Source organism: Garra rufa, chromosome 2, assembly GCF_049309525.1.
Source record: "Garra rufa chromosome 2, GarRuf1.0, whole genome shotgun sequence".
Lineage (NCBI taxonomy): Eukaryota > Metazoa > Chordata > Actinopteri > Cypriniformes > Cyprinidae > Garra > Garra rufa.
The window spans coordinates 16,823,372-16,848,367 of NC_133362.1; the positions used below are offsets into that span (position 1 = coordinate 16,823,372).

A 24,996-nucleotide genomic window follows, 5' to 3' on the forward strand; every position below is an offset into this window, starting at 1 on the left:
ATGATCTTTACTTAAAGTAATAGTTCACCCAAAATTATAATTTGATGTTTATTTGCTTACCCCCAGGTAGAGCTGCACGATTCTGAATAAAATGAGAATCACGATTTTTTTGCTCAAAATAAAGATCACGATTCTGGAGAACTTTTTTATTTTAAAGATTTACCCCTGAACATTAGGTTATCAAACGGCAGTAAAATAAGACATAAACTTTGCTTTAAATTTAAAGACATTTAATGTAAAATATTGTAATAATATAAGGGGGTAAAATCACCATTAAATATTAAAAAAACAAACATACAAAGGTATTATGTCAGAGTAAAGATATTTAAAGCTAGAAACACTAGCCTATCAACATTTTATGGCTTTCATCGTCCACTCTGTGGGATGCCCAAGTTTTCTTCACCATTTTACAAATAAACTCTAATCTAATCATGACAAACCATATAACGTTGGAAAGGTCTATTGCTCCTAAGTAGATATTTGACTTTTTGTTGTGCTACAAATTATGTAGGAAAAATTATTTATGACAAGAGTGCACCTCAAAAATCTACTTCATGACAGGAGTTCTGACCTTTTAAACAGACTTCCTCATTGCCTTTTTCCCTATTACACTTTAGAAATAATAAGAAATTATATATCAGATGAAAACTTAATTTCAAAATTCATCCTTTGAAACCCTTTTAAAATCAGACATTGCATTAACATGGATAATGTACATAAAAATAATATTACAAAATGTTTTTGCCCATGAGTTATAAAGATTTAAGTTTCAATTCTTCATTTTAACGTCTCTGTTCAAAAATGGGAGTAACAGTTAAGGGGTTAATGGATCGTCATGCTCATGGTTCCATTGCTCTTCTGTTCCATAAATCTGGCACGATCAAATTACTACCCTTTCAATATTCAAAGTGCAAATAGAGACCGAATCTTTCAAGCATGATACAGAGCTATCTACACAACTTATTATAGGCCACATACTAATAACAGCCTAGATATTTTATGTAGCCTAATTTGCGCGCATTGGGGAGTCGCTCTCTAAACGCAGGGTAGGCCTATTAAAATTGCTTTTGAATGCGCGTCCGTGTTTTAGCCTACTTTTGGTTTCGTTTTAACGATCGCGCGAAAATCACGGTGGCGCAGAGCGTGCATTCTGCAATGCAAGAAATTACTTTAACAAAACCATCTGAAGGTGGGTGGACATCAACGGGATTTTGAAAAGCGTGTCCGCAGTGGAAATTACTCCCCTGTGTGAGAGTGGAACTCTGCCGCTGGGTTACCGGGGGAAACATCAATGATCATTTGATGTGAATGTATGCCGCGTCGCACAGAGGCAGACAGAGGCGTCATGAATTGCATTCAAAAGCAGATTGTAAATACCTTTTAATTGTCCAACATCAAAAATCGTCATATCACACACCCCTAAATGCAATGCTGTTTGTGCAGAACCGGAACAGAGTTTGGTTGAGAGAGAGAAAAGAAAAAGCGTCCGGTTCCGAGTTCAGCGGAGCGCAGTTTCAGTGACAGGGAGCGATTGACGGCTAATATCTCAAATCTTTAGTAAATGTAATAAAGTAAAGATGAAGTTTAAATGGTCATGTAACGTTAGAGAAAACGGCGAACCTGTCAATGCATCAGCTCACAGCAGTCTGTGCAGTAGTTAGACTAGCGAAATTTTTGTAAAATATAAATAAAATATAATTAGCTGAATCATGAATTGGCTGGATTAAGATCGTGTGGGGGGTCGAATCGAGATCGCGATCTTTTAACGATTAATTGTGCAGCTCTACCCCCAGGGCATCCAAGATGTAGGTGACTTTGTTTCCTCAGCAGAACACAAACGAAGATTTTTAACAAAAACCGGTGTAGTCTGTCAGTCAAATAATGGCAGCCAATGGTTACCAAATCTTTAGAGGAAAGAAAAACATACACAGACAAATCCAAATTACACCCTGTGGCTCGTGACGATACACTGATGTCCTAAGACACGAAACAATTGGTTTTTGTGAGAAACTGAACAGTATTTATATCATTTTTTACCTTTGATACACAGCCACGTCCATCTCTCCTGAGCACGAGTTTAGCTTTCGGCTTGTGACCTGTGAACGCGCTCTGACGTAGTATACGCAAACGCCGGAAGCTATCTGTCGCGTATATACGACACTCATTGTTTACACAGTGCACACAGACTGTGGGTATAGCGGCTATTCAAAATGGTAATTACTTGCGCTTATCCTGATTGTTCAAACCGATTTAAAGCTAAAAGATTACATTTGCTTTTAACCGATTTCCTCTCATCCGGGACTGATTTCCCCCATACTACGCCAGAGCGCATACACATGTCACGAGCCGGATGCAAAGCTCATGCTCAGGACATATGGACGTGGCTGTGTATCAAAGGTAAAAAATGATATAAATATAGATATATATAAATATATGATAAATATAGATTCAGTTTCTCACAAAAAACGATCGTTTCATGTCTTAGGACATCAATGTATCGTCACGAGCCGCAGGGTGAAATTTGGATTTGTCTGTGCATGTTTTTGTTTACTTTTAAAGGTTTGGTGCCCATCCACATCTATTATTTGGCTGGCAGACTGCACTGTTTTTTGTTAAACATCTTCGTTTGTGTTCTGCTGAGGAAACAAAGTCACCTTCATCTTGGATGCCCTGGGGGTAAGCAGATAAACATCAAATTTTCATTTAATATCCTAATGATTTTTGGCATAAAATAAAAAAATCATAATTTTGACCAATTTATTTTTGGCTATTGCTACAAATATACCCGTGCTACTTAAGACTTGTGTGGTCCATGATCACACCTTATATAAATTATAATTTAAATGGTTGATTTTTCAATTACAACTATTTAAAAAAAATCTCTCCAAACCATATTGTTTAATAATTTGAGCCATACTCTTTTAAAAGAGTGACATTTAACTAGATAAACTAAATAGTTGAAATAAAGCATTCTGCTCTTCCATGAATTTCCATTTCCCTTACACTCTTTATATTTCATGACTTCTATTACGTTATAAATATTAATAAACAATAGGCTGCTTAGAGAGATGCTGAAGATCAGAATGCATCATTCTAAGGGGAAAGGGGCTGGCACTTTAATCAAAGAGGTCTTAGCATATTCTAGTAGGTGCTGCGCATGGTGGCTACAGCCAATCACGGCTCTCGAGAGTGCTTATTGGCCGGGCTGTGGGGGATGTCTGGCTTCCATCGGTAGGGGGTTACTCTCTCCGCTCCATCCGTCCATTCAGCCCCCACAGTCAGCAAAACACACGTCAGAGCGCAGGTCCACGGCAAGCGAATCCTGCAGAGCTCCGTGTATGTGTGTTGATGTGTGTGTGTCAGGAGGAGAGAGAGAGGGAGACAGCATGGACTAGCTGCTTCTGAACCACTGCAGGAGCATTAAATCTGGGACTGTCACAGATACTGAAGGAGAGAGAGAAGGACTCTTATCTAGCGGCACAGTTATGGAGACTCATCTCCGCTGTCCACCAGCGGATCAAACTAGAAGCAAAGGACAGAAAAGTCAGCCGCCGTATTGACTTTAATCTTCTGGCGGAAGGAGGAGATTACATTCCCTGACAGTTTGCTCTCAGAAGGTGAAATTACGAGTGGATTTTTTTTCTTCTTTCTTTCCTTTTTTCTTCCGTTTCAATTATTGCACTGCTTCTGGGGGCTCCTCACCCTCTCCACAAGTCATCACCTCTCTCAGATCCTTCCTTTCCTTCCCAACATCTTCTCTGCATGCTTTTCCACTGCTCTGCAGGTGAACACACTCATGGTGGATGCCAAGGGAAGGAACATGAAATGTCTGACGTTCTTGTTGATGCTTCCAGAGTCAGTTAAGAGCAAGTCCAGTAAAGGCTCCAAAAAGGGGAGTCCCAGCAGCTCGTCCAAGCTGCCCCCTGTGTGCTATGAGATCATCACCTTGAAAACTAAGAAGAAGAAGAAGATGGCAGCGGAGATCTTCCCCACGAAGAAGCCGGCGTCGGCCACCACGGTGCAGCAGTACCAGCAGCAGAACTTGAACAACAACAACACCATCCAATGCTGCAACTGGCAGGGTCTGTACTCCACGATCAGGGAGAGGTACGTCAACTTTAGATGTGTTCAGAGAAACGAGAGACTGGTACGATTAGAAGTCTGCGCAGAGAACATCTGCCGACAAACAGAGCATTTATACTGTGATAGCCAGTACAGTGGGGTCTAAAAGTGTTAGAGCCAGAAAACCAGAAAATATTAAATTTTGGATTTCTGAAAATGTAATTGAAGAAATATTCCGCACTATTTCTAATTGATTTCTAATCAAATAAGCATTTGTGGCACTGATCATTTGGGAACTTTCAGATGGTCACTTTTTCAAATCATGCTGAAAAACCTTTGGAGCTCAGGCTGTTAAAACTATTAAACTGGAGCCTTTCACTTTTGAACCTCACTAAATATTTGTCATAAATTATACGTGAGTTAAGGTCAGTGTTTTTCTTATCAAGCTTCAGGTTTGGGCTCTGGATTGCTGAAATGTTATTTAACATTTCCGAGAATGTTCTGAAATGTTAAAATGTCTATTTGTTTAGTTGTTGCTCTCTGTTCCTCCCTGTATGCATTGTCCCAGAAGAGGCAAAAGAAAGGAACAAGTTTTGTTTTATATGCATGGCTTTGCTCTCTGTCAAAGGGTAATATTTACTTTGTCGTCATGGGAAAGCCCCATGCCGGCCAAAACAAATGTGCGCTCTCAGACCTGGCTTTGTAGTCACTCTGGAACAGCGTTCCTTGTTTACCCTACTGCTCCTATGTGGCCTAGACCCCAATAATACATGAGGAAGATGCCATTGTGAACTCCCATCGACAGGGGCCAGGGATTTTCCTGAGAAAGACGTGTGTAACTATTTTGTATGTGCTAAAGAAAATGAACAAAGTATAGATTTTCTGTTTCCAAATTCAAATTACATGATAATTTCTTTATGTCTGATAGAAAAGCAATTGTTCACCTCTTCTATCCAATTATGTAGGAATGTTCCTTAATTTTAAAATCTAAAATCATTCTCCTGATTCTTCTCTGCAGAAATTCTGTCATGTTCAATAATGAACTAATGGCTGATGTTCACTTTGTTGTCGGTCAGTCTGGAGGAACTCAGAGGCTCCCGGGACACAAGGTAAGACCTCCTGGTTTGCACTAAGCAGCAGTACCAGAGAAGAGATGTGCTTCACTGCTGTCGCTAATGACAGCTAAATTCTTTCTCTTGTTTTCAGTCTAGCCGGCCATGTGCCTTTCTGAGACGCTCCTCAATTATTGATGAAAATCAGGCAGAAGGCTGTGGGGAGATGTCTGTCTTTTGACAAAGAGTCTTTTGCTTAGTTTCATGCTGGGTTTGTGCTGTATTAATTAGTCAGAGTTTGTGGTCGAAGTTTCTCAACTATACAAAAGCATTTATGAATATGTGAACAAAGTTCTGATGTTTGTTTCTCCCAAAGGAGTTTCTTTCTTTATAAACTGCTAAATTGGTCCTTGATGAAAGGAAACATCATTAGACTTTAACCACACAAAACACATTTGTGCCCCTGGGCCACAAAACCAGTCCTAAGTAGCAGGGGTATATTTGTAGCAATAGGTAAAAATACATTGTTTAGGTCAAAATTACAGATTCTTTTATATCAAAAATCATTAGGATATTAACTAAAGATCATGTTCCATTTTTAGATTATTTTTCACAAACCTCAGATTCCAGATTTTTAAATAGTTGTATCTCAGACAAATTTTATTTATTTATTTATATATATAAATAAATAAATAAAATTTGTCTGAGATACAACTATTTGAAAACGTGGAATCTGAGGTTTGTGAAAACCTACACAGTACAGTATATATACATATATACACAGTATATATATATATATATGTGTGTGTGTGTGTGTGTGTATGTATGTATATATGTATATATATGTATATATTTATATATGTATATATATATATATATATATGTGTGTGTATATATATGTATATATATGTGTGTGTGTGTATATGTATATATATATATATATATATATACATACATACATACATACATATACATATATATATACATTGCTTGCATTTTTATATTTTAATTTAGCATTATTATAACATACTAAATCATGAAATTAATCATGACTATTTTTATATTGAGAGCAAAAAGAAAAAGAAAAATAGCTGGAGCAGAATTTATTTTTTATCAAATCACTTTGCAAATGCATTCAGAATTTAAGTGAATTAAAATTTCTCAGCATAATGAGTTTGAAAAACGCCTGATCTCCACAAAGTAAAAACCCTTAGAGGTTCGAAACTAGCAGCTTTCCAATTGCTTTCGTTGTAAAATTTTCATGGGCACCGTTAAATTGGCATTATTATATATGACATTATTATTATTTTTTAACCTCAGGCCAATTTGAACTGCACCGGAACCCCATTTAAACCCGTTCTTGTTTGACTCTCAGACTTTATTTAAATAGACAGTGCTAATCTGGTGCCTACAATTCAGGCATGACTCATCTTTTATCCATTTAAGAGGGCAGAATTGAAAGCTGTGTTCAGCTGATATGTGACGCTTTATAAAGCACACTTAGGCAAGGGCATTGTATTGCTTTGCTGCATGGCCGTAGCCAATATTGCAATGGGCCATGAAGAGTTATTACGGAGCACCTTTTTTATGATGTCCATTTGGCTGGCGTTCAGATATGCATTATCATTTTTATTTGAGAAGGTTACATTTGCTTCTAGGAAAGGCTTCCTTTGCAAAATTACTCTCGCCTTTAATTTGATGTTCCTTTTAGTTACAGTGTATTTGTTATGGGCTTTTACATGACGGATCCTGAAGGAGAAAAACACACCTTTACTAAAATTAGGTTTGCTAAATGGAAACGATTCATCAGTGTGAGAGTAATGCTAAAATGAATTGTAAATATTCTTCTGCTCATGTTATATAATGCATCTGCAATGCTGTGTTGGCCTCTGATTTCATCATTAGCTACGTGTGCCCATTAGCATCAGCCAGATAACTTTTAGCTCCAGCAGCCACTTTCACTCCATTGTGAAACACTCTTTGCTTCGGAGCGAAAAGCAAATGCCATTCACATGTATGGCACTCACGTGTCTTGTAAACCCAAGGGGAAATTATAGTCGTAATTAAGCGTTGGTCTTTGTGGGTGAAATTTTGCGCGTGCTTCACGCTCAAATGACTCCAGGGGAATGGGATCAAGCCGAAATTTAAAACAGCCAAGCGTTACCTTTACAATGCAATTGACTCAGAAGAAAGAAAACCTGAAGGGCAACTTGTGAGGAATTAAAGATTGCTAGCTGTGCCTTTCTGATTCAGGTTTATAAGAAAGAATGTGTCATTGTATGGGTTGTATGTAATTTAGAGGTGATTATATGAAACCATCACCTGCCACCTGGAAAGTTCTTTTGAGAAGTGTGAGGGGAAATTTTGTGAGGTTTTTTTTTTGTTAAAGTGAGGAGAGACATAAAACGACTTTAGTGTCAGGTCATAAAAAATAGGTCACTTTGGAAAAGTAGAGACTGAACAATAGCTGAAACCTTTTCCATCTACACCAGGTGTCCTTCAATACAAAGCTAGTTTTAAGGGTTTGCACTGAAACTTAGTATTGATGTGTAAATGATTTAAAAGTGAGTGATGGATACTGTCGATCCTTATGATAATTAATTTCTACTTCGTTTTTATTTCTCATTAGTATGTTCTTGCTGTGGGAAGCTCGGTTTTCCATGCCATGTTCTATGGAGAGTTGGCAGAGGACAATGATGAGATCCGTATCCCTGATGTGGAACCTCCAGCCTTTCTGGCTATGCTGAAGTAAGTCTCCTTATATAATTGTACCTTGTCTGTCAGGTCTGTTCTGGCTGACCCTTTTCTCAACTGCCTGCTTAAACCATTATTATGTTTCTGTACAGATTATTTAGTTATTATTGTTTTCAATTAAGCGCAGGAGTGAAGAAAATTGTTCTCTCTGATCTAAGTACCCCACTTTGGACTTCTTCCAGAGGGTTAATCGACTACACCGACATGTAATTTCTTTACAGCCAACAGTTCAAGACCATTAAAAGCGATATGGCCTTTGGAAGAAGTCTTTTCTGATTGAAATCGACTGTGCAATTAGCTTCATTTGAATACACTGAGGATATCAAATAGTTTCATTTGACTTCTTAAATGTCATTTTGAATGGAGTACTCAATTCAGATAATTTAAGTTTTGAAAAAACTCCCCAGCGTGACTTTATAGAGCAGTTGCACAACTTATAGCACAAAAACCTGCATGTAATTTCTTAACCACACACAATTCAGTTTAATCAGGTGCTAATACACTGCATGTTTGCCCTGTTAACCTGAATCAGATGCCAGACATGCACAAAGCATGTGCCAATAAACAGTAAACCTGGGCACAATTTATTCTTGTTAAACCTAAGCTGGTTTAAAGGACTAGTTCACTTCCTAAATAAACATTTCTTGATAATTTACTCACCCAACTGGCATCCAAAATGTTCATGTCTTTCTCTCTTCAGCCAAAAGAAATTGAGGTTTTTGAGGAAAACATTCCAGGATTTTTCTCCATTTAGTGGACTTCAATGGGAGTCAACAGGTTGAAGGTCCAAATTTGCAGTTTCGATGCAGCTTCAAAGGGCTCTACACAATCCCAATCGAGGTATAAGGGTGAAATGATTGGTCATTTTCTAAAATAAAAAAAGTTATTTTTTTAACCACAAATGCTCATCAAATATAAAGTCAAACACTCTTTACAAAAAAGGTAATAAAACAATGTCGTATGATTTTAAAGTTGGAGTTTTTCACCCAATCCTACCTTTTTGAACATAGTGCAAGATGAGCATTTGTGGTTAAAAAGTATATACATTTTTAGTATATACATCTTTTTTTAATAGAAAATAACACTTTCACTAGATAATACCCTTATTGCTCAGCTGAGATTGTGTAGAGTAGTGATGGGAAGTTTGACTCATTTTACTGACTTGTATCTTTGAGTCTTGTTTAGCAAAATAAATAAATCTTTTTTTGAGTCAATTTTAGCAAAATATAATTAAAATGTTACGTGTTACTTCCCTAACACATCTACTGCTTACACAAACATTGATCACACTACAAGAAAAAACTATAAAGCTATAAGAAACAGAAACGATTAATTAATTGTTTACCTGGGTCTTTAGTCTATGATTAGCTCACCTCACCTCTTATCTGACAGGTCTTCAAGTTTGAGTCGTTCATTCACCAGGTGACAGCCCCATAAGCTTAACCAGTGCAGTCTGAGCTGGAAAGAGAATTGACTAGTTCACCTTCGAGTCTTACAGTTTTTCGAGTCATTTGTTCATCACGTGACAGCCCCATAAACTTAAACAATGCAGTCTCAGCTGGAAAGAGAATTGATTAGTTCATCCTTTGATTCTTCGGATTTGAGTTGATCATTCATAGGTTCATCTCGAGTCTTCAGGTTTTTGGAGTCGTTCGTTCAACACGTGACCCCATAAGTTTAATCTATGCAGTCTGAGCAGGAAACCAAATTTGTTAGTTTGTCTCTCAAGTCTCTGTGTTTGAGTTGTTCTTTCATCACGTGACAGCCCAATAGGCTTAACCTATGCAGTCTGAGCTGGAAAGACAATTGATTAGTTTACCTTTCGAGTCTCAGGTTTGAGTCATTCGTTCATCATTACAGGGCTGTCACATGATGAAGGAAAGACATACGAAACTGAACAAATAACTCCCCGAGATGACTTGTTCTTCCCGAGTCACATTAAAGATTTGTTCAAAATGAACGAATCATTCAAAACAACCCATCACTAATGTAGAGCTCTTTGAAACTGCATTGAAACTGCAATTTGGACCTTCAACCCATGGGCCCATTGAAGTCCACTATATGGAGAAAAATCCTGGAATGTTTTCCTTAAAAACCTTAAGTTATTTTCGACTGACAATGGGCAGTCGTGGCCTAATTGTTAAAGAGTTGGACTTGTAACCTGAAGGTTGTGGTTCGAGTCTCAGATCCGGCAGGGATTGGCAGTGGTGAAGTAAATAACCAGTGCTCTTTCCACCCTCAATACCATGAGTGAGGTGAGACTCTAGAGCAAGGCACTGATTCCCCAACTGCTCCCCGACTTCTACAATAATATGGCTGCCCAGTGCTCCGGGTGTGTGTGTGTGTGTGTGTGTGTGTGTGTGTGTCTTCACTACTGTGTTTGGTACTTAACTGGGATAAATGCAGATCACAAATTCCGAGTATGGGTCACCATACTTGCCACCTGTCATGTCCTTTCCTTTAAAAGAAAGACATAAACATCTTGGATGACATGGGGGCGAGTAAATGATCAGAAAAGTTTGATTCTGGAAGTGAACTAATCCTTTAAGTTGGTCTTCTAGCTTGTTCAAGCTGACTGGTCTAAATGGTCTTGTAAAAACCAAACTAAAATGGCATGGTTGCTTCAGCAAATGCATTTTTTAATCATGTTTGCCTATGGGTTTAGTGTAGGCAGTACATTATTTTGAAATGCAATAGAGCACTAACCTTTTAGTGCCATTCGTTGGACATTTCTGAACTGCTGCGATATGTACAACAATCATCATAATAAAACGTTGCCAGATTTCAGATTCATCTGTTACAGATTAAAAAAAAAATGCTTTTAGTGCCACTCACTGGAGTCACAGAGTGTCGCAAAGAGGGTTGATGCTGTATCTCCAGAATTGCTGTGGCTCATTCCCAAAGTATTTTATATGTATCAGGGTGAACTCTGCACACTAATGGCACTAGATGCTTAAATGTTGAATAGAACTCTAGCTTAAACAAGAAAATAAATAATGAAGTGAGCTTAGCTTGTCCGCCTCTCAGAGGGGCTTAGGACCATGACAGAAGATCTGATAGATCTTAACTCATGCTTACCCATCTCTCTTGAGAGTCCTTCTGTGTTCTCCACTCTCTCTCTCTCTCTTGTGCTGGCTCATCTCTCCCTCTCTCCCATCTCAGAAGAGATTTTTGTTCTCTCTCCCAGCACGTCTTTCATCCTTCCTCTCCCACTCTCCTAAAGAAGTGTAAATTTATATAGGTTGTTTCTGTTTACAGAACATGACTGTTGAACATTGTGTCTATTATGCTGCTTCTATATAGGTTATGACTTCCAGTCCAGAATGCATTACAGGACATAGTATTAGATTTTTCAGTAGATCTGCACAATACATCATCAATTCAGGCTAACATCTGTTCTCAAGGACACCAGTTCATTCCTATTCCACAAAGTTATAGCTATTGACAGAATAGTGTTGCAAAAGATAGCATTTCCAATACAGCTTTGACCAAAAGCACATTGTGGTTCATGCTGGTAGCACATCATAAAATAGTAGCTTCTTGCTGGGCCAGTAATAGCAGGCGACAGTGCATCCTAAAGGACCACATCCATTTTGAATGACTACGGCAGATGATGTACGACACAGCTAACCTTATTTCTTTTCTGTTACTCAGGTACATTTACTGTGACGAAATTGACTTGAGTGCCGACACCGTACTGGCAACATTATACGCTGCTAAAAAGTACATAGTTCCGCACCTGGCACGAGCTTGTGTCAACTTCTTGGAAACAAGTTTGAGTGCAAAGAATGCATGCATTCTTCTATCTCAGAGCTGTCTGTTTGAAGAGCCAGACCTAACGCAACGCTGCTGGGAAGTCATTGACGCTCAAGCTGAGCTGGCACTTAAATCCGAGGGCTTTTGTGACATTGACGCTCAGACCTTGGAGAGCATCCTCCGACGGGAGACTCTGAACGCTAAGGAGATTGTAGTGTTTGAAGCGGCACTAAGCTGGGCGGAGGCCGAATGTCAGCGGAAGGAGATGAACACAACTATCGACAACAAACGCAAGGTGCTGGGCCAGTCCGTCTACCTGATCCGTATCCCAACCATGGGCCTTGATGATTTCGCGAATGGTGCTGCGCAATCAGGAGTGCTAACGTTAAACGAGACCAATGACATTTTTTTATGGTACACGGCGGCTAAGAAACCTGAGTTGCAGTTTGTCTGTCAACCTCGTAAGGGATTGACGCCACAAAAGTGCCACCGTTTTCAGTCGTGCGCCTACCGCAGCAACCAGTGGCGTTATCGCGGACGCTGCGACAGCATTCAATTTGCTGTCGACAAGCGAGTGTTTATCGCTGGTTTCGGGCTCTATGGCTCGAGCTGCGGATCTGCTGAGTACACCGCCAAGATTGAGCTCAAACGGCAAGGAGTGGTTCTGGGAACCAATCTTAGCAAGTACTTCTCAGATGGATCCAGCAACACCTTTCCAGTTTGGTTCGAGTATCCGGTTCAGATAGAGCCTGACACTTTCTACACGGCAAGCGTGGTTCTGGATGGAAATGAACTGAGTTATTTCGGACAAGAGGGTATGACGGAAGTTCAGTGTGGGAAGGTGACCTTCCAGTTTCAGTGCTCTTCGGACAGCACCAATGGCACAGGAGTGCAAGGAGGCCAAATTCCAGAGCTCATTTTCTATGCCTAAAAGTTTCTTTTGGGAACGCAAAAAAACTGCCCACCTTACCAGTGTGAAATAGCTTTACATTATGTAACAATATCTGTTTTTGTATTACATTGCAGAATTCAACTTCTCCAATGCTGCCAGCTCCGAGGCATAACAGGCATTACAATTGGCTTGTTTTGAGCTCTTAGTAGTTTTTCGGCGGCTGTCAAAGCGTGAACAGTTACACTGTATTTCCTCCTTGTCTTAAAAGTGAACTAAATATTTTATTTTGTGCTCTGCATAAAGCTGCACCTGTTTACAAGGGAAAATCTAATTTCAGTGGGATGGAAGTGGTTGTCACAGCCTAGCTCTTATCGTAATTGATTTAAAAATTTTGATTTGTTTAATTTGAGAGGGGACATTGTGCATTGTACAGTATATATTTAAATGTGTGAACTAAATTATATATAAATATACTATATTATCACTTCATGGCTTTATCTACTGTTTACAATGACTATGCCATGCTAGTGAATGCTTGCACATGTATATTGTAGCAATAGTGAACAAAATATTCAACGTCATGATAACAGTCTAACTTCAGTATTTCTCAACATCACGATTCAAGGCAATCAAGATACCTAACACCAAAGTTACCGTCACTATAACTACTTTTCGTTTAAATGTCATTATCAAGTATATATCACCTTAGACATAGTCACATAATTTAGATTTAGAAACATTCAGCCTCATAATGAGGAATTTAAACTATATGTGACCCTGGACCTAAAAATTATATGAAAACCAGTCATATGGGTACATTTTTCGAAATTGAGATTTATACATCACCTGAAATGTTACGACAGGACAATGTTTGGCAGAGATACAACTATTTGAAAATCAGGAATCTGGGGGTACAAATACATCAAAATATTGAGAAAATAGCCTTTAAAGTTGTCCAATTTAAGTCCTTGTTAATGCATATTACTAATCAAAAATGATATTAAGAATAAGCGATACAAACTTACATTTGCGAGCAAAATTCAGAACTGCGAGATACAAACATTTGCGAGAAAGGTCAGAAACGCAGCACTGAGGAAAATTCAGAACTGCAAGAAAAAAAATGAAGAATTAGTGCATTTGTGAGAAAAATTCAGAATTGCGAGAAAAAAATCTGAATTGTGAGATACAAACTTGCATTTGCGAGAAAAATTCAGAACTGCGAGATACAAACATTAGCAAGAAAAAGTCAGATTTGTGAGAAAAGTCAGAATTGCGAGAAAAAAGTCAGAATTGTGATACAAACTTGCATCTGCAAGAAAAAAAAAGTCAGAATTGCAAAATACAAACCCACATTGAGAATATTATTGCAATATTGAGAAAATCGCTATTGTCCAAATTAAGTTCTTAGCAATGCTAAGAACTTAATTTCACAAAATTGATCTTTAATTAATATCCTAATGATTTTTGGCATAACATTTTTTTTTTTTTTTTGATAAGTTTGACCCATACAATTTATTTTTGGCTATTGCAATTTACATGAAGATTTTTCGTGAATACATTGCTGGTTTTGTGGTCCATGGTCACATTTGTTTTGAGCATAAACAAATGTAGAGTTTGCACTGGAATAAACACTTTTCATTTTAGAGTTGAGATAGACATTACATTTAATGTTTTTTTTTTTTGTAAATGAAAACAAGTCTTTGACGGACAGATGCACAGTTCAATGGGTTTTTAATAAAAAAACTAGACATAACATTGGACTGTACATCTGTCTCAAACATTTTTCATTTTTGGAAGATTAAAGTGACAGACTAAAAATCAGTGGAATCTAATGTACAGTGCTTCATGCTGTATTATATTCAGCAGGATGAACATCCTAAGTATTTCTTACAATGTCTCTGTTCTCTAATGGATTCTATGAAACAACATTTAACACAGTTCACCACCAATATGTTTAACTCTTTCACATCAGTTTTGTAAGGAACTAACTGAACAAACACATATTACCACATTAGTTAATTCAGCTGAAATAACAGGTTACATATTCACAGGCACCACCATCACACAATGTGATGTTTTGGAATATTGTGTCATCATTTCCACCTCTATAAGTGTTGTGTTCATGCCTAATTAGCAGCATAATTAGCTGTCAGCAAACAAACCCGTCTTCACGCTTCTAAATGGGATGTTGTCAACTAACATTATATCACATATTTGTAAAGACAAGACATTTCAAGCATTTTATTTGTTCTGCATTGGGCTGTAATTACCAGCATTGTTGTTTTCCCCCATCTTATTTTCATTAAGCTGTCAAAAGCAGCAAGAATGCAGAACGCTAATTCTATTCCCTGCTGAACTTTTAGTGACAGACATAATAGCGATGAGCAGAAAACAAATAATTGCTCTTTAAAGGAATGACCAGTCACATTTCACTGACACAATATAATACAGCTTTCATTTTTTTTTCTCCTAATTTTACAGGGCATGAGAGCAGAATATTTGTTCTGTGAATCAAGTTGAAACACTAAGGTTATGTAGAGCTCCAATAAGTTGCACTTTTAAATGTGCTTGAACATCAATGTTTATACAGTACATTTAAATTAACTGTGCCATGTTATTGACTTTTGTGTGTTGAGATTTTAACATTTTTTTTCTTCATCACATGAGCTACTTTAATCTTTGTGCACTACTTAGAAGAGGTCATTGATGGAGCTTGCTGTGTGTCTATGATGAACACTTCTGTGAATGTGTATAAAGCATATGTTTGTGTGTTACAGTACAGAGAGACTTATGAATGTGTATGATAGTCGAACATGCAAATAAACTGAACAAGCAGTTCTATTATGACATCAAGAGTGATTTCTATTAGTTCTTTTTAGTAAACTAGTTTTTAGACTGTTTTTTGATGATTATTTTATCAACCATAGCCTACATCTTTCTCTTTTAGCAGTCTGCTAAAGATTTGATCCATTAGATATGGAGGCCTAAATAAAGCTCATGGGTACACATTTCATCATAAATGGTTACAAATAAGGCATGCAAAGTGCTAGAAACATACTTCTATATTCAGCATAAATAACATATACAGGCTATAAATAATAAGCAGATGCTTAGAATGTAAGACGGCAGAGCCACAGAATGTCAAACGAAAATATATATATTTAAAAAAAGCTAGAATGCAGCGCAAAATACTGTGTGACATAGTTTTGGAAACATTTAAAGCAATAGTTCACCCAAAAATGTAAAGTTGCTAAAAATGTACTCACCCTCAGGCTACCCAAGCTGTTTTACTGAAGAAAGCAACAGTTAAAACAAAGTTAAAAACGTCTGTTTAAAAATTGGGTTGTTACATTCTTAAAAATCAAGGTGCTTTACAATGCCATAGAAGAACCTTTTTTGTCTAAATGGTTCCAAAAAGAACCTTAAACATCTGAAGAATCTTTGTTTCACAAAGATTTTAAAAAGGTAAGAAAGAGATGGTTCTTCTATGGCATTGCTGTGAAGAACCTTTTAAAGCACCTTTATTTTTAAGAGTGTACAAACATGAGTCAGAATTGAGAGATACAAACTCGCATTTGTGAGAAAAAAAGTCACTTGCGAGAAAAAAAAATGTGTGAGATACAAACTCGCATTTGCGAGAAATGTCAGAATCGTAAGATACAAACTCGCATTTTCAAGCAAAAAGTCAGAATTGCGAGATACAAACTCGCATTTGGAGAAAAAAGAATTGTGATATACAAACTCGCATTTGCGAGAAATCAGAATTGCGAGACAAACTCACATTTGCGAGAAATGTCAGAATCGTAAGATACAAACTCGCATTTTCAAGCAAAAAGTCAGAATTGCGAGATACAAACTCGCATTTGGAGAAAAAATAATCGCGATATACAAACTCGCATTTGCAAGAAAAAAGAATTGTGATATACAAACTCGCATTTGCGAGAAATCAGAATTGCGAGACAAACTCACATTTGCGAGAAATGTCAGAATTGTAAGACAAACTCGCATTTGTGAGAAAAAAATGCAATATACAAACTCGCATTTGCAAAAAAAAGAATTGCGAGATACGAACTCACATTTGTGAGAAAGAATTGCGATATATAAACTCGCATTTGTGAGAAAAAAAATTGCGAGATTCAAACTCGCATTTGCGAGAAATCAAAATTGCGAGACAAACTCACATTTGCGAGAAATGTCAGAATTTTAAGATACAATCTCGCATTTGCAAGAAAAAGTCAGAATTGCGAGATACAAACTTGCATTTGGAGAAAAAAAAGTCACTTGCGAGAAAAAAAATGTGTTAGATACAAACTCGCATTTGCGAGAAATGTCAGAATCGTAAGATACAAACTCGCATTTTCAAGCAAAAAGTCAGAATTGTGAGATACAAACTCGCATTTGGAGAAAAAATAATCGCGATATACAAACTCGCATTTGCAAGAAAAAAGAATTGTGATATACAAACTCGCATTTGGGAGAAAAAATTGCGATATACAAACTCGCATTTTCAAGAAAAAAGAATTGCGAGATACGAACTCACATTTGTGAGAAAGAATTGCGATATATAAACTCGCATTTGTGAGAAAAAAAATTGCGAGATTCAAACTCGCATTTGCGAGAAATCAAAATTGCGAGACAAACTCACATTTGCGAGAAATGTCAGAATTTTAAGATACAATCTCGCATTTGCAAGAAAAAGTCAGAATTGCGAGATACAAACTTGCATTTGGAGAAAAAAAAGTCACTTGCGAGAAAAAAAATGTGTTAGATACAAACTCGCATTTGCGAGAAATGTCAGAATCGTAAGATACAAACTCGCATTTTCAAGCAAAAAGTCAGAATTGTGAGATACAAACTCGCATTTGGAGAAAAAATAATCGCGATATACAAACTCGCATTTGCAAGAAAAAAGAATTGTGATATACAAACTCGCATTTGGGAGAAAAAATTGCGATATACAAACTCGCATTTTCAAGAAAAAAAATGCGATATACAAACTCGCATTTGCAAGAAAAAAAATGCGATATACAAACTCGCATTTGCAAGAAAAAGTCAGAATTGCGAGATACAAACTCGCATTTGCAAGAAATGTCAGAATTGTGAGATACAAACTTACATTTGCGAGAAAAACAGTCAGAATTGTGAGATAAAAAACATGTTGCTTTTTACTTTAGAGGTCGATGAGCTCGAGTTGTGTTGATTACTTTTGGATTATTGTGACTTTTTTCCTGTGTAGACTCTAATTCTAATAGCACCCATTCACTGCGGAGGATTTATTGTTGAGCAAGTGATGTTATGCTAAATTTCTCCAAATCTGTTATGATGACAGAACAAACTAATCTACATCTTAGATGGCCTGAGGATGAGTACATTTTTAAGCAAATCTTCATACTATTCTCTTAATATCAAATGTAGATGTTTTCCAACAGCATTCAGTATTATACAAAGTCTGTCATGATCACTAGGAATATGAACTTTGATCAAATTTCACACAGTATGTTGTGGGACTAAACATTTCTGAGTAATTCTTTATTACCCTGTTGCTGATATGCGCATGCAATATTTTTAATTGCCCACAAAGGCAGCGAAAGGCTCGCCTCTGTAAGGAGCCTGGTGTGCTGGGTTTACACACTGTCAAAGCCGTCCCCAGCAAATGCAGATATGATATATTGAGCTCGAAATTACAGTTCAGTCAGCTAGCAGAGGAAAAAACAGAAAAGAAATATGTAATGGAGGATGGAAGAAATGGACAAAACATGTGGCTCTTTGCAGTACAGCATTTATCTTTATAACTATACTGGATGTTATCAGTTACAGTGGAAGCCATGGGATATTTGTAGAATCACTTTACAGCTTATGATAAAACTAACCCTAGTGTCCCAGACCACTATTCATCACAGTGGAGTATATATGTGCTCCTCTACACTGTGCATCTGGATGGGTGCCATAATGCTTTTACAGAACCTTCAATCGTTATTTTTGAATAACTGGCATGGTCAGTAAAAATCTACACCAACTCTTTTTGTTGGGAAAAAAAACTGACATTGACTTATTAAGGAATAGTTCACCACCACCAAAAACATGGTTACTTTTTCGCTGTAAAAAATGTCTAGTTTTCCAGTAAAAATATCTAAACAATATTAAATCGATATACATTTAATTAAGCAAAACAACATTTTCATTAGATATTAAGTCCTGATAAAAAAAGTAAAAGTAAAGTTTTACATTAATCAAGTAATGACTATCTCACAATTCAAACGTTTTTTTTGCAAATGAGTTTACATCCCCCAAAATTGCATGATAGAATTGCAACTTTGTATCTCAGAATTGCAAGTTTGTGAGATATAAACTTTTTTATATCTAGCAATTGTGACTTTTTTTCTTAGAAGTACAAGTTTATATCTTGCAATCCTGACTTTATAACAGACAATTGAGAGTTATTAAAGAAATCAGAAATAGATATAGATATAACGTGATATAAACTCGCAATTCTGAGAACATGGCAGTCTTTTTTCCACCTCAAAATTGGACTTTACTTAGAATTGCGAGATATAAACTTGCTATTGTGAGAAAAAAGTCAGAATTGTGAGATACAAACTCGCATTTGTGAGAAAAGTCAGAATTGCAAGATACAAATTTGCATTTGCAAGAAAAGTCAAAATTGCGAGATAAACTTGCATTTGTGAGTAAAAATGTCAGAATTGTGAGATAAACTTGCATTTGTGAGAAAAGTCAGAATTGTGAGATAAACTTGCATTTGTGAGTAAAAAAAGTCAGAAATGTGAGAAACTTGCATTTGCGAGAAAAAAAATCTGAATTGCGAGATACAAACTCGCATTTGCGAGAAATGTCATAATTGTAAGATACAAACTTGCATTTGTGAGAAAAGTCAGAATTGCAAGATACAAACTTGCATTTGCGAGAAAAGTCAGAATTGCGAGATACAAACTTGCATTTGCGAGAAAAATCAGAATTGCGAGATAAACTTGCATTTGTGAGTAAAAAAAGTCAGAATTGTGAGATAAACTTGCATTTGCGAGAAAAAAAATCTGAATTGCGAGATACAAACTTGCATTTGCGAGAAATGTCATAATTGTAAGATACAAACTTGCATTTGTGAGAAAAGTCAGAATTGCAAGATACAAACTTGCATTTGCGAGAAAAATCAGAATTGCGAGATAAACTTGCATTTGTGAGTAAAAAAGTCAGAATTGTGAGATAAACTTGCATTTGTGAGTAAAAAAAGTCAGAATTGTGAGATAAACTTGCATTTGCGAGAAAAAAAATCTGAATTGCGAGATACAAACTCGCATTTGCGAGAAATGTCATAATTGTAAGATACAAACTTGCATTTGTGAGAAAAGTCAGAATTGTAAGATACAAACTCGCATTTGCGAGAAATGTCATAATTGTAAGATACAAACTTGCATTTGCAAGAAAAGCCAGAATTGCGAGATAAACTTGCATTTGTGAGTAAAAAAGTCAGAATTGCGAGATAAACTTGCATTTGTGAGAAAAGTCAGAATTGCGAGATACAAACTTGCATTTGTGAGAAAAGTCAGAATTGCGAGATACAAACTTGCATTTGCGAGAAAAGTCAGAATTGCGAGATACAAACTTGCATTTGTGAGAAAAGTCAGAATTGCGAGATACAAACTTGCATTTGCGAGAAAAGTCAGAATTGCGAGATACAGATTTGCATTTGCGAGAAAAGTCAGAATTGCGAGATACAAACTTGCATTTGCGAGAAAAGTCAGAATTGCGAGATAAACTTGCATTTGCGAGAAAAGTCAGAATTGCAAGATACAAACTCACATTTACAAGAAAAGTCAGAATTGCGAGATAAACTTGCATTTGTGAGTAAAAAAGTCAGAATTGTGAGATAAACTTGCATTTGCGAGAAAAAAAATCTGAATTGCGAGATACAAACTCACATTTGCGAGAAATGTCATAATTGTAAGATACAAACTCGCATTTGTGAGAAAAGTCAGAATTGCAAGATACAAACTTGCATTTGCGAGAAAAGTCAGAATTGCGAGATACTCACATTCGCAAGAAAAAAGTCAGAATTGTGAGATACAAACTCACATTGCCGAGAAAAGTCAGAATTGTGAGATACAAACTCGCATTTGCAAGAAAAAAAATTGCGAGATACAAACTTGCATTTGCGAGAAGTCAGAATTGCAAGATACAAACTCACATTGGCGAGAAAAGTCAGAATTGCGAGATACAAACTTGCATTTGTGAGAAAAGTCAGAATTGCGAGATACAAACTTGCATTTGCGAGAAAAGTCAGAATTGCGAGATACAAACTTGCATTTGCGAGAAAAGTCAGAATTGCGAGATACAAACTTGCATTTGTGAGAAAAGTCAGAATTGCGAGATACAAACTTGCATTTGCGAGAAGTCAGAATAGCAAGATACAAACTTGCATTTGTGAGAAAAGTCAGAATTGCGAGATACAAACTTGCATTTGTGAGAAAAGTCAGAATTGCGAGATACAAACTTGCATTTGCGAGAAAAGTCAGAATTGCGAGATACAAACTTGCATTTGTGAGAAAAGTCAGAATTGCGAGATACAAACTTGCATTTGTGAGAAAAGTCAGAATTGCGAGATACAAACTTGCATTTGTGAGAAAAGTCAGAATTGCGAGATACAAACTTGCATTTGCGAGAAAAGTCAGAATTGCGAGATACAAACTTGCATTTGCAAGAAAAGTCAGAATTGCGAGATACAAACTTGCATTTGCGAGAAAAGTCAGAATTGCGAGATAAACTTGCATTTGCGAGAAAAGTCAGAATTGCAAGATACAAACTCACATTTACAAGAAAAGTCAGAATTGCAAGATAAACTCACATTTGCAAGAAAAAAGTCAGAATTGTGAGATACAAACCTGCATGTGTGAGAAAAGTCACAATTGCAAGATACAAACTTGCATTTGCGAGAGAAAAAAATTGTGATACAAACTCGCATTTGCGAGAAATGTCAGAATTGTGAGATGCAAATTCGCATTTGCAAGAAAAAGTCAGAATTGCGAGATACAAACTTGCATTTGTGAGAAAAGTCAGAATTGCGAGAAACAAACTCACATTTACAAGAAAAGGTCAGAACTGCAAATTGTTTTTAACTCACAGACCTGTTTTTATCTTGCAATTCTGACTTTCTCTCTCGCTCCCTCTCTCTATATGTATATATTTATGTCAACAAAATTAACATTAATATAGGCACTGCGTCCATTGTGCCCACCATGTATTATCAAAGACGATAGTTGTCACATGTAATCACGATTTCTACTTTCAAATATTTTTGACCTGACTTGAATGCATAAGATGCAGATTTTTGCTTTTATATGCTACAAGCAAATGTGGTCCAACTGTTTAATGAATTCTTAACTTTTTCATTACCTCTCAGCATGCCATTAACCCAGCATCTAAACTTAGCGTCTGTCTCATTTTAATCTGCACCCTTACATATTGCCTTTTCATCTACCAGATCATATTTCTCATGAAGGTCTGTGCAGCCAAGCTTTTATTAATGCTAACCACGGTTTCATCAAGCCACTTGTTTCGCCATGTACCGTTTATTAGAAAGCCGCTTTCCCCCGAGCGGGCCATCACCATGAAGAGGTGTGTTCAAAGCCATCTTGTCAGAGCCTCCATTTACCACACCTCCAGTGATCAATACTCCGTCCGTAGATTTCTTTTGTAAGAACTCTCAAAAGGACAGTAACCAGCCTCAGTGGATCGAGAAAATGGAGCGAGTAATTTGGTGAGCTTTGATTGTTGGGGCTACATGGCGTTTTTGATTACCTCTGAATAGGTTCTCAGATGAGTTCAGGATTGTTAAATGGCTGCGTATAAACAGATCAATAGGCTGTCATGTCAATCAGCAGACTTTCATTTGGAATTAGTCTCAAGAACTAATTCTTTGCTGCTAACTTCGACAGACTCATTCTGATAAAGTGTTAGAGCGTACAAGTCACGTATTTTGAGTTTTTCATTGGTGTCTTTGAAGTGATTCATGCATCTTATATAGATTTTAAGATGATGGTGCTGACACATTTTTTAATACAAGAAAAAGTACAACGTTTAAGATTTAGGAAGAAATATGGTCTTTTCCTCAGCTGCCAAACGCATATGCTTTTGGTTGCATGCATGAAAGCACTTCACCTCAATAAAAAGTCTATAAAATACTCTCTCATCTCATTTAGGGGGGAGTATATCCTCATTTAATGCAACAAAGTTATAGCCGTAGTAATTGTTCTGCACTGGGTCAATTTAGATGATCTTTTGAACCATACATTTCATAAAGCATCATTAAAAATTCATTACACTGCTTCTGCAAACAGCAGACAGTATTAATGCTCATTTTTATCTAATGTGACAATGTATTATGAACCATAGCGTAATACATTTATTTCACGCAAGGTTTCTTTTCAACTGCACAAGGCTAGAGATTACTTTCTGACAAGAGCTACTCAAAATACACTAGAAGGCTGGAGAAATCCCTGGAAAGGGCTTTTTTTCTAGAGGCATGTCCACGCTGGCTTGTTCTTTGTCACAAAATGTCTAGTAGCCCAGCTAGAGAATCTGGTGTGGATTGACCTTTTCAGTACATAATGCAGAGACAGTAATAACCACTTGAGTATCTGCTTCAAGCAACTCAGATAGTCCTAAATCCCAGAAACCAGGGTGGGAGTGCTCTCAGAATCCTGCCCTCATGATGAAAGGACACAGACTTTGAAAATACCCTATTTCATAGTGGCAATTTTACATAAACAATTTCCATTCAAATAGGCTACTTTTCAGATATTTGTATATTAAAAAAAATTGTATATTAAAAATGTTGCTGTGCAAATGTTTCCACCCTTTTTCCCTCTCAAATAAAAAAAAAAAATGTACTTTGTGTGCACAAAATCGCTTGCTTGTTCCGGACCAAAAAAAGTGAATGTATTTATGGGTGAGTCATTGAATCATTACCTCAACTGATTCATTCAAAACTGCTGATTCATTCAAGAACGAAACAAGTGACCGTCTTTATCAAACGATTTGCTGAATGAATGATTTATTGACTCATTCATAATACTATATATATATTTAAAGACAAAACGCCACTACTGTTTTAAAGTATGTTACTGAATGATAACTTCTTGTGTAAAGGAGTGTCATGTAAAACTATATCACAATGAGAAAGTGACACCCTTGCGATATTTATATACAACATGATAGGAATATACACTGCCATTCAAGTAAGATTTTTAATGTTTTTTAAAGAATAATCTAATGCTCATCAATGCTGCATTTACTTATCAAAAATACAGAAAAAAAAAATAATATTGTAAAATTTTACAGTTTTCAGTTAGTTAAAAAATGGTTTTCTATTTTAATATATTTTAAATATATTGTATTACTATATTCTTCAGTGTCACATGATACTTCAGAAATCATTCTAATATGTTGATTTATTACTTTTTTCAATGTTGGAAAGAGTTAATATAGTACCGTTTAATTTGGAACTTGTGATACATATTTTTAGGATTCTTTGATGAATAAAAAGTTAAAAAGAACAGTGTTTATTTAAAATAGAAATCTTTTCTATCAATGTAAATCTTTGCTGTCATCTTTCATCAATTTAAAACATCCTTGGTGAATGAAAGAATAAATTTCTTTCAAAAACAAGAAAGAATAAAAATTAACTGACCCCAAACTTTTAAACGGTAGCTTATATTGTTACAAAAAATGTATTTGAAATAAATGCTGTTCTTTTCAACGCATTTATTAGAAAATGCTGAACAACAAAATATTAAGCAGCACACGTGTTTTCAACCATAATAAATCAGCATATTCTTTATGATTATGTGACATTTAAGACCGAAGTAATGATGCTTAAAATTTAGCATGGCATCACAGAATTAAATTACATTTTAAAATATATTCACATAGAAAACAGTTATTTTGCATTGAAATAATATTTCACAATATTACAGTTTTTCTGGATTTTTAATCAAATAAATGCAGCCTTGATGAGCATTAAAAAAACCTTCTTTTGAATTCATTAAAATCTTACTGATTCCAAATCAGTATATGTACTATGTATACACTGTTTCCTAATCAGTATATATAGTGAGTAAAGAATTTATTTTCTCTTCAGGAGTGCATGAGACCAGATAGACGGACTATTTTTTTTTCCATTTTCATTTATAACCCAGCTATTTTTTCCCCTGTCTTGTTAGTGACGGTAAAAGACCACGCTAAAGGGCAAAACTGTTGAAACACTGTAGGTGCTGACAAGATAAATGTTTCATGTTCTCAATTAAAAGAACACACACTTGTTTGTTCACATGCAGTGAAGAAAATCATTTATCTTTCGCAGCCAATTTTGGTCACAGGCATGTAAGATACATTTCGGATTTCAGATGAAGTCTGAAATCTGTCAGTCAAGGTCATTTTTCATTTAGGCTGGTGGAGCAACTGCAGGTA

At 36.3% G+C, this 24,996-nt stretch overlaps 1 protein-coding gene across 1 annotated transcript; it reads left to right on the plus strand.

The window, feature by feature from the left end:
- Positions 1–3,281: 3,281 nt before the first annotated feature.
- Positions 3,282–15,363, plus strand: btbd3b (BTB (POZ) domain containing 3b). Its single transcript, XM_073833797.1, has 4 exons — positions 3,282–4,107; positions 5,081–5,171; positions 7,744–7,862; positions 11,523–15,363. Exons 1-4 carry the CDS (start codon positions 3,797–3,799, stop codon positions 12,553–12,555), a joined length of 1,554 nt encoding a protein of 517 aa, XP_073689898.1. The 5' UTR covers positions 3,282–3,796; the 3' UTR covers positions 12,556–15,363.
- Positions 15,364–24,996: the final 9,633 nt, after the last annotated feature.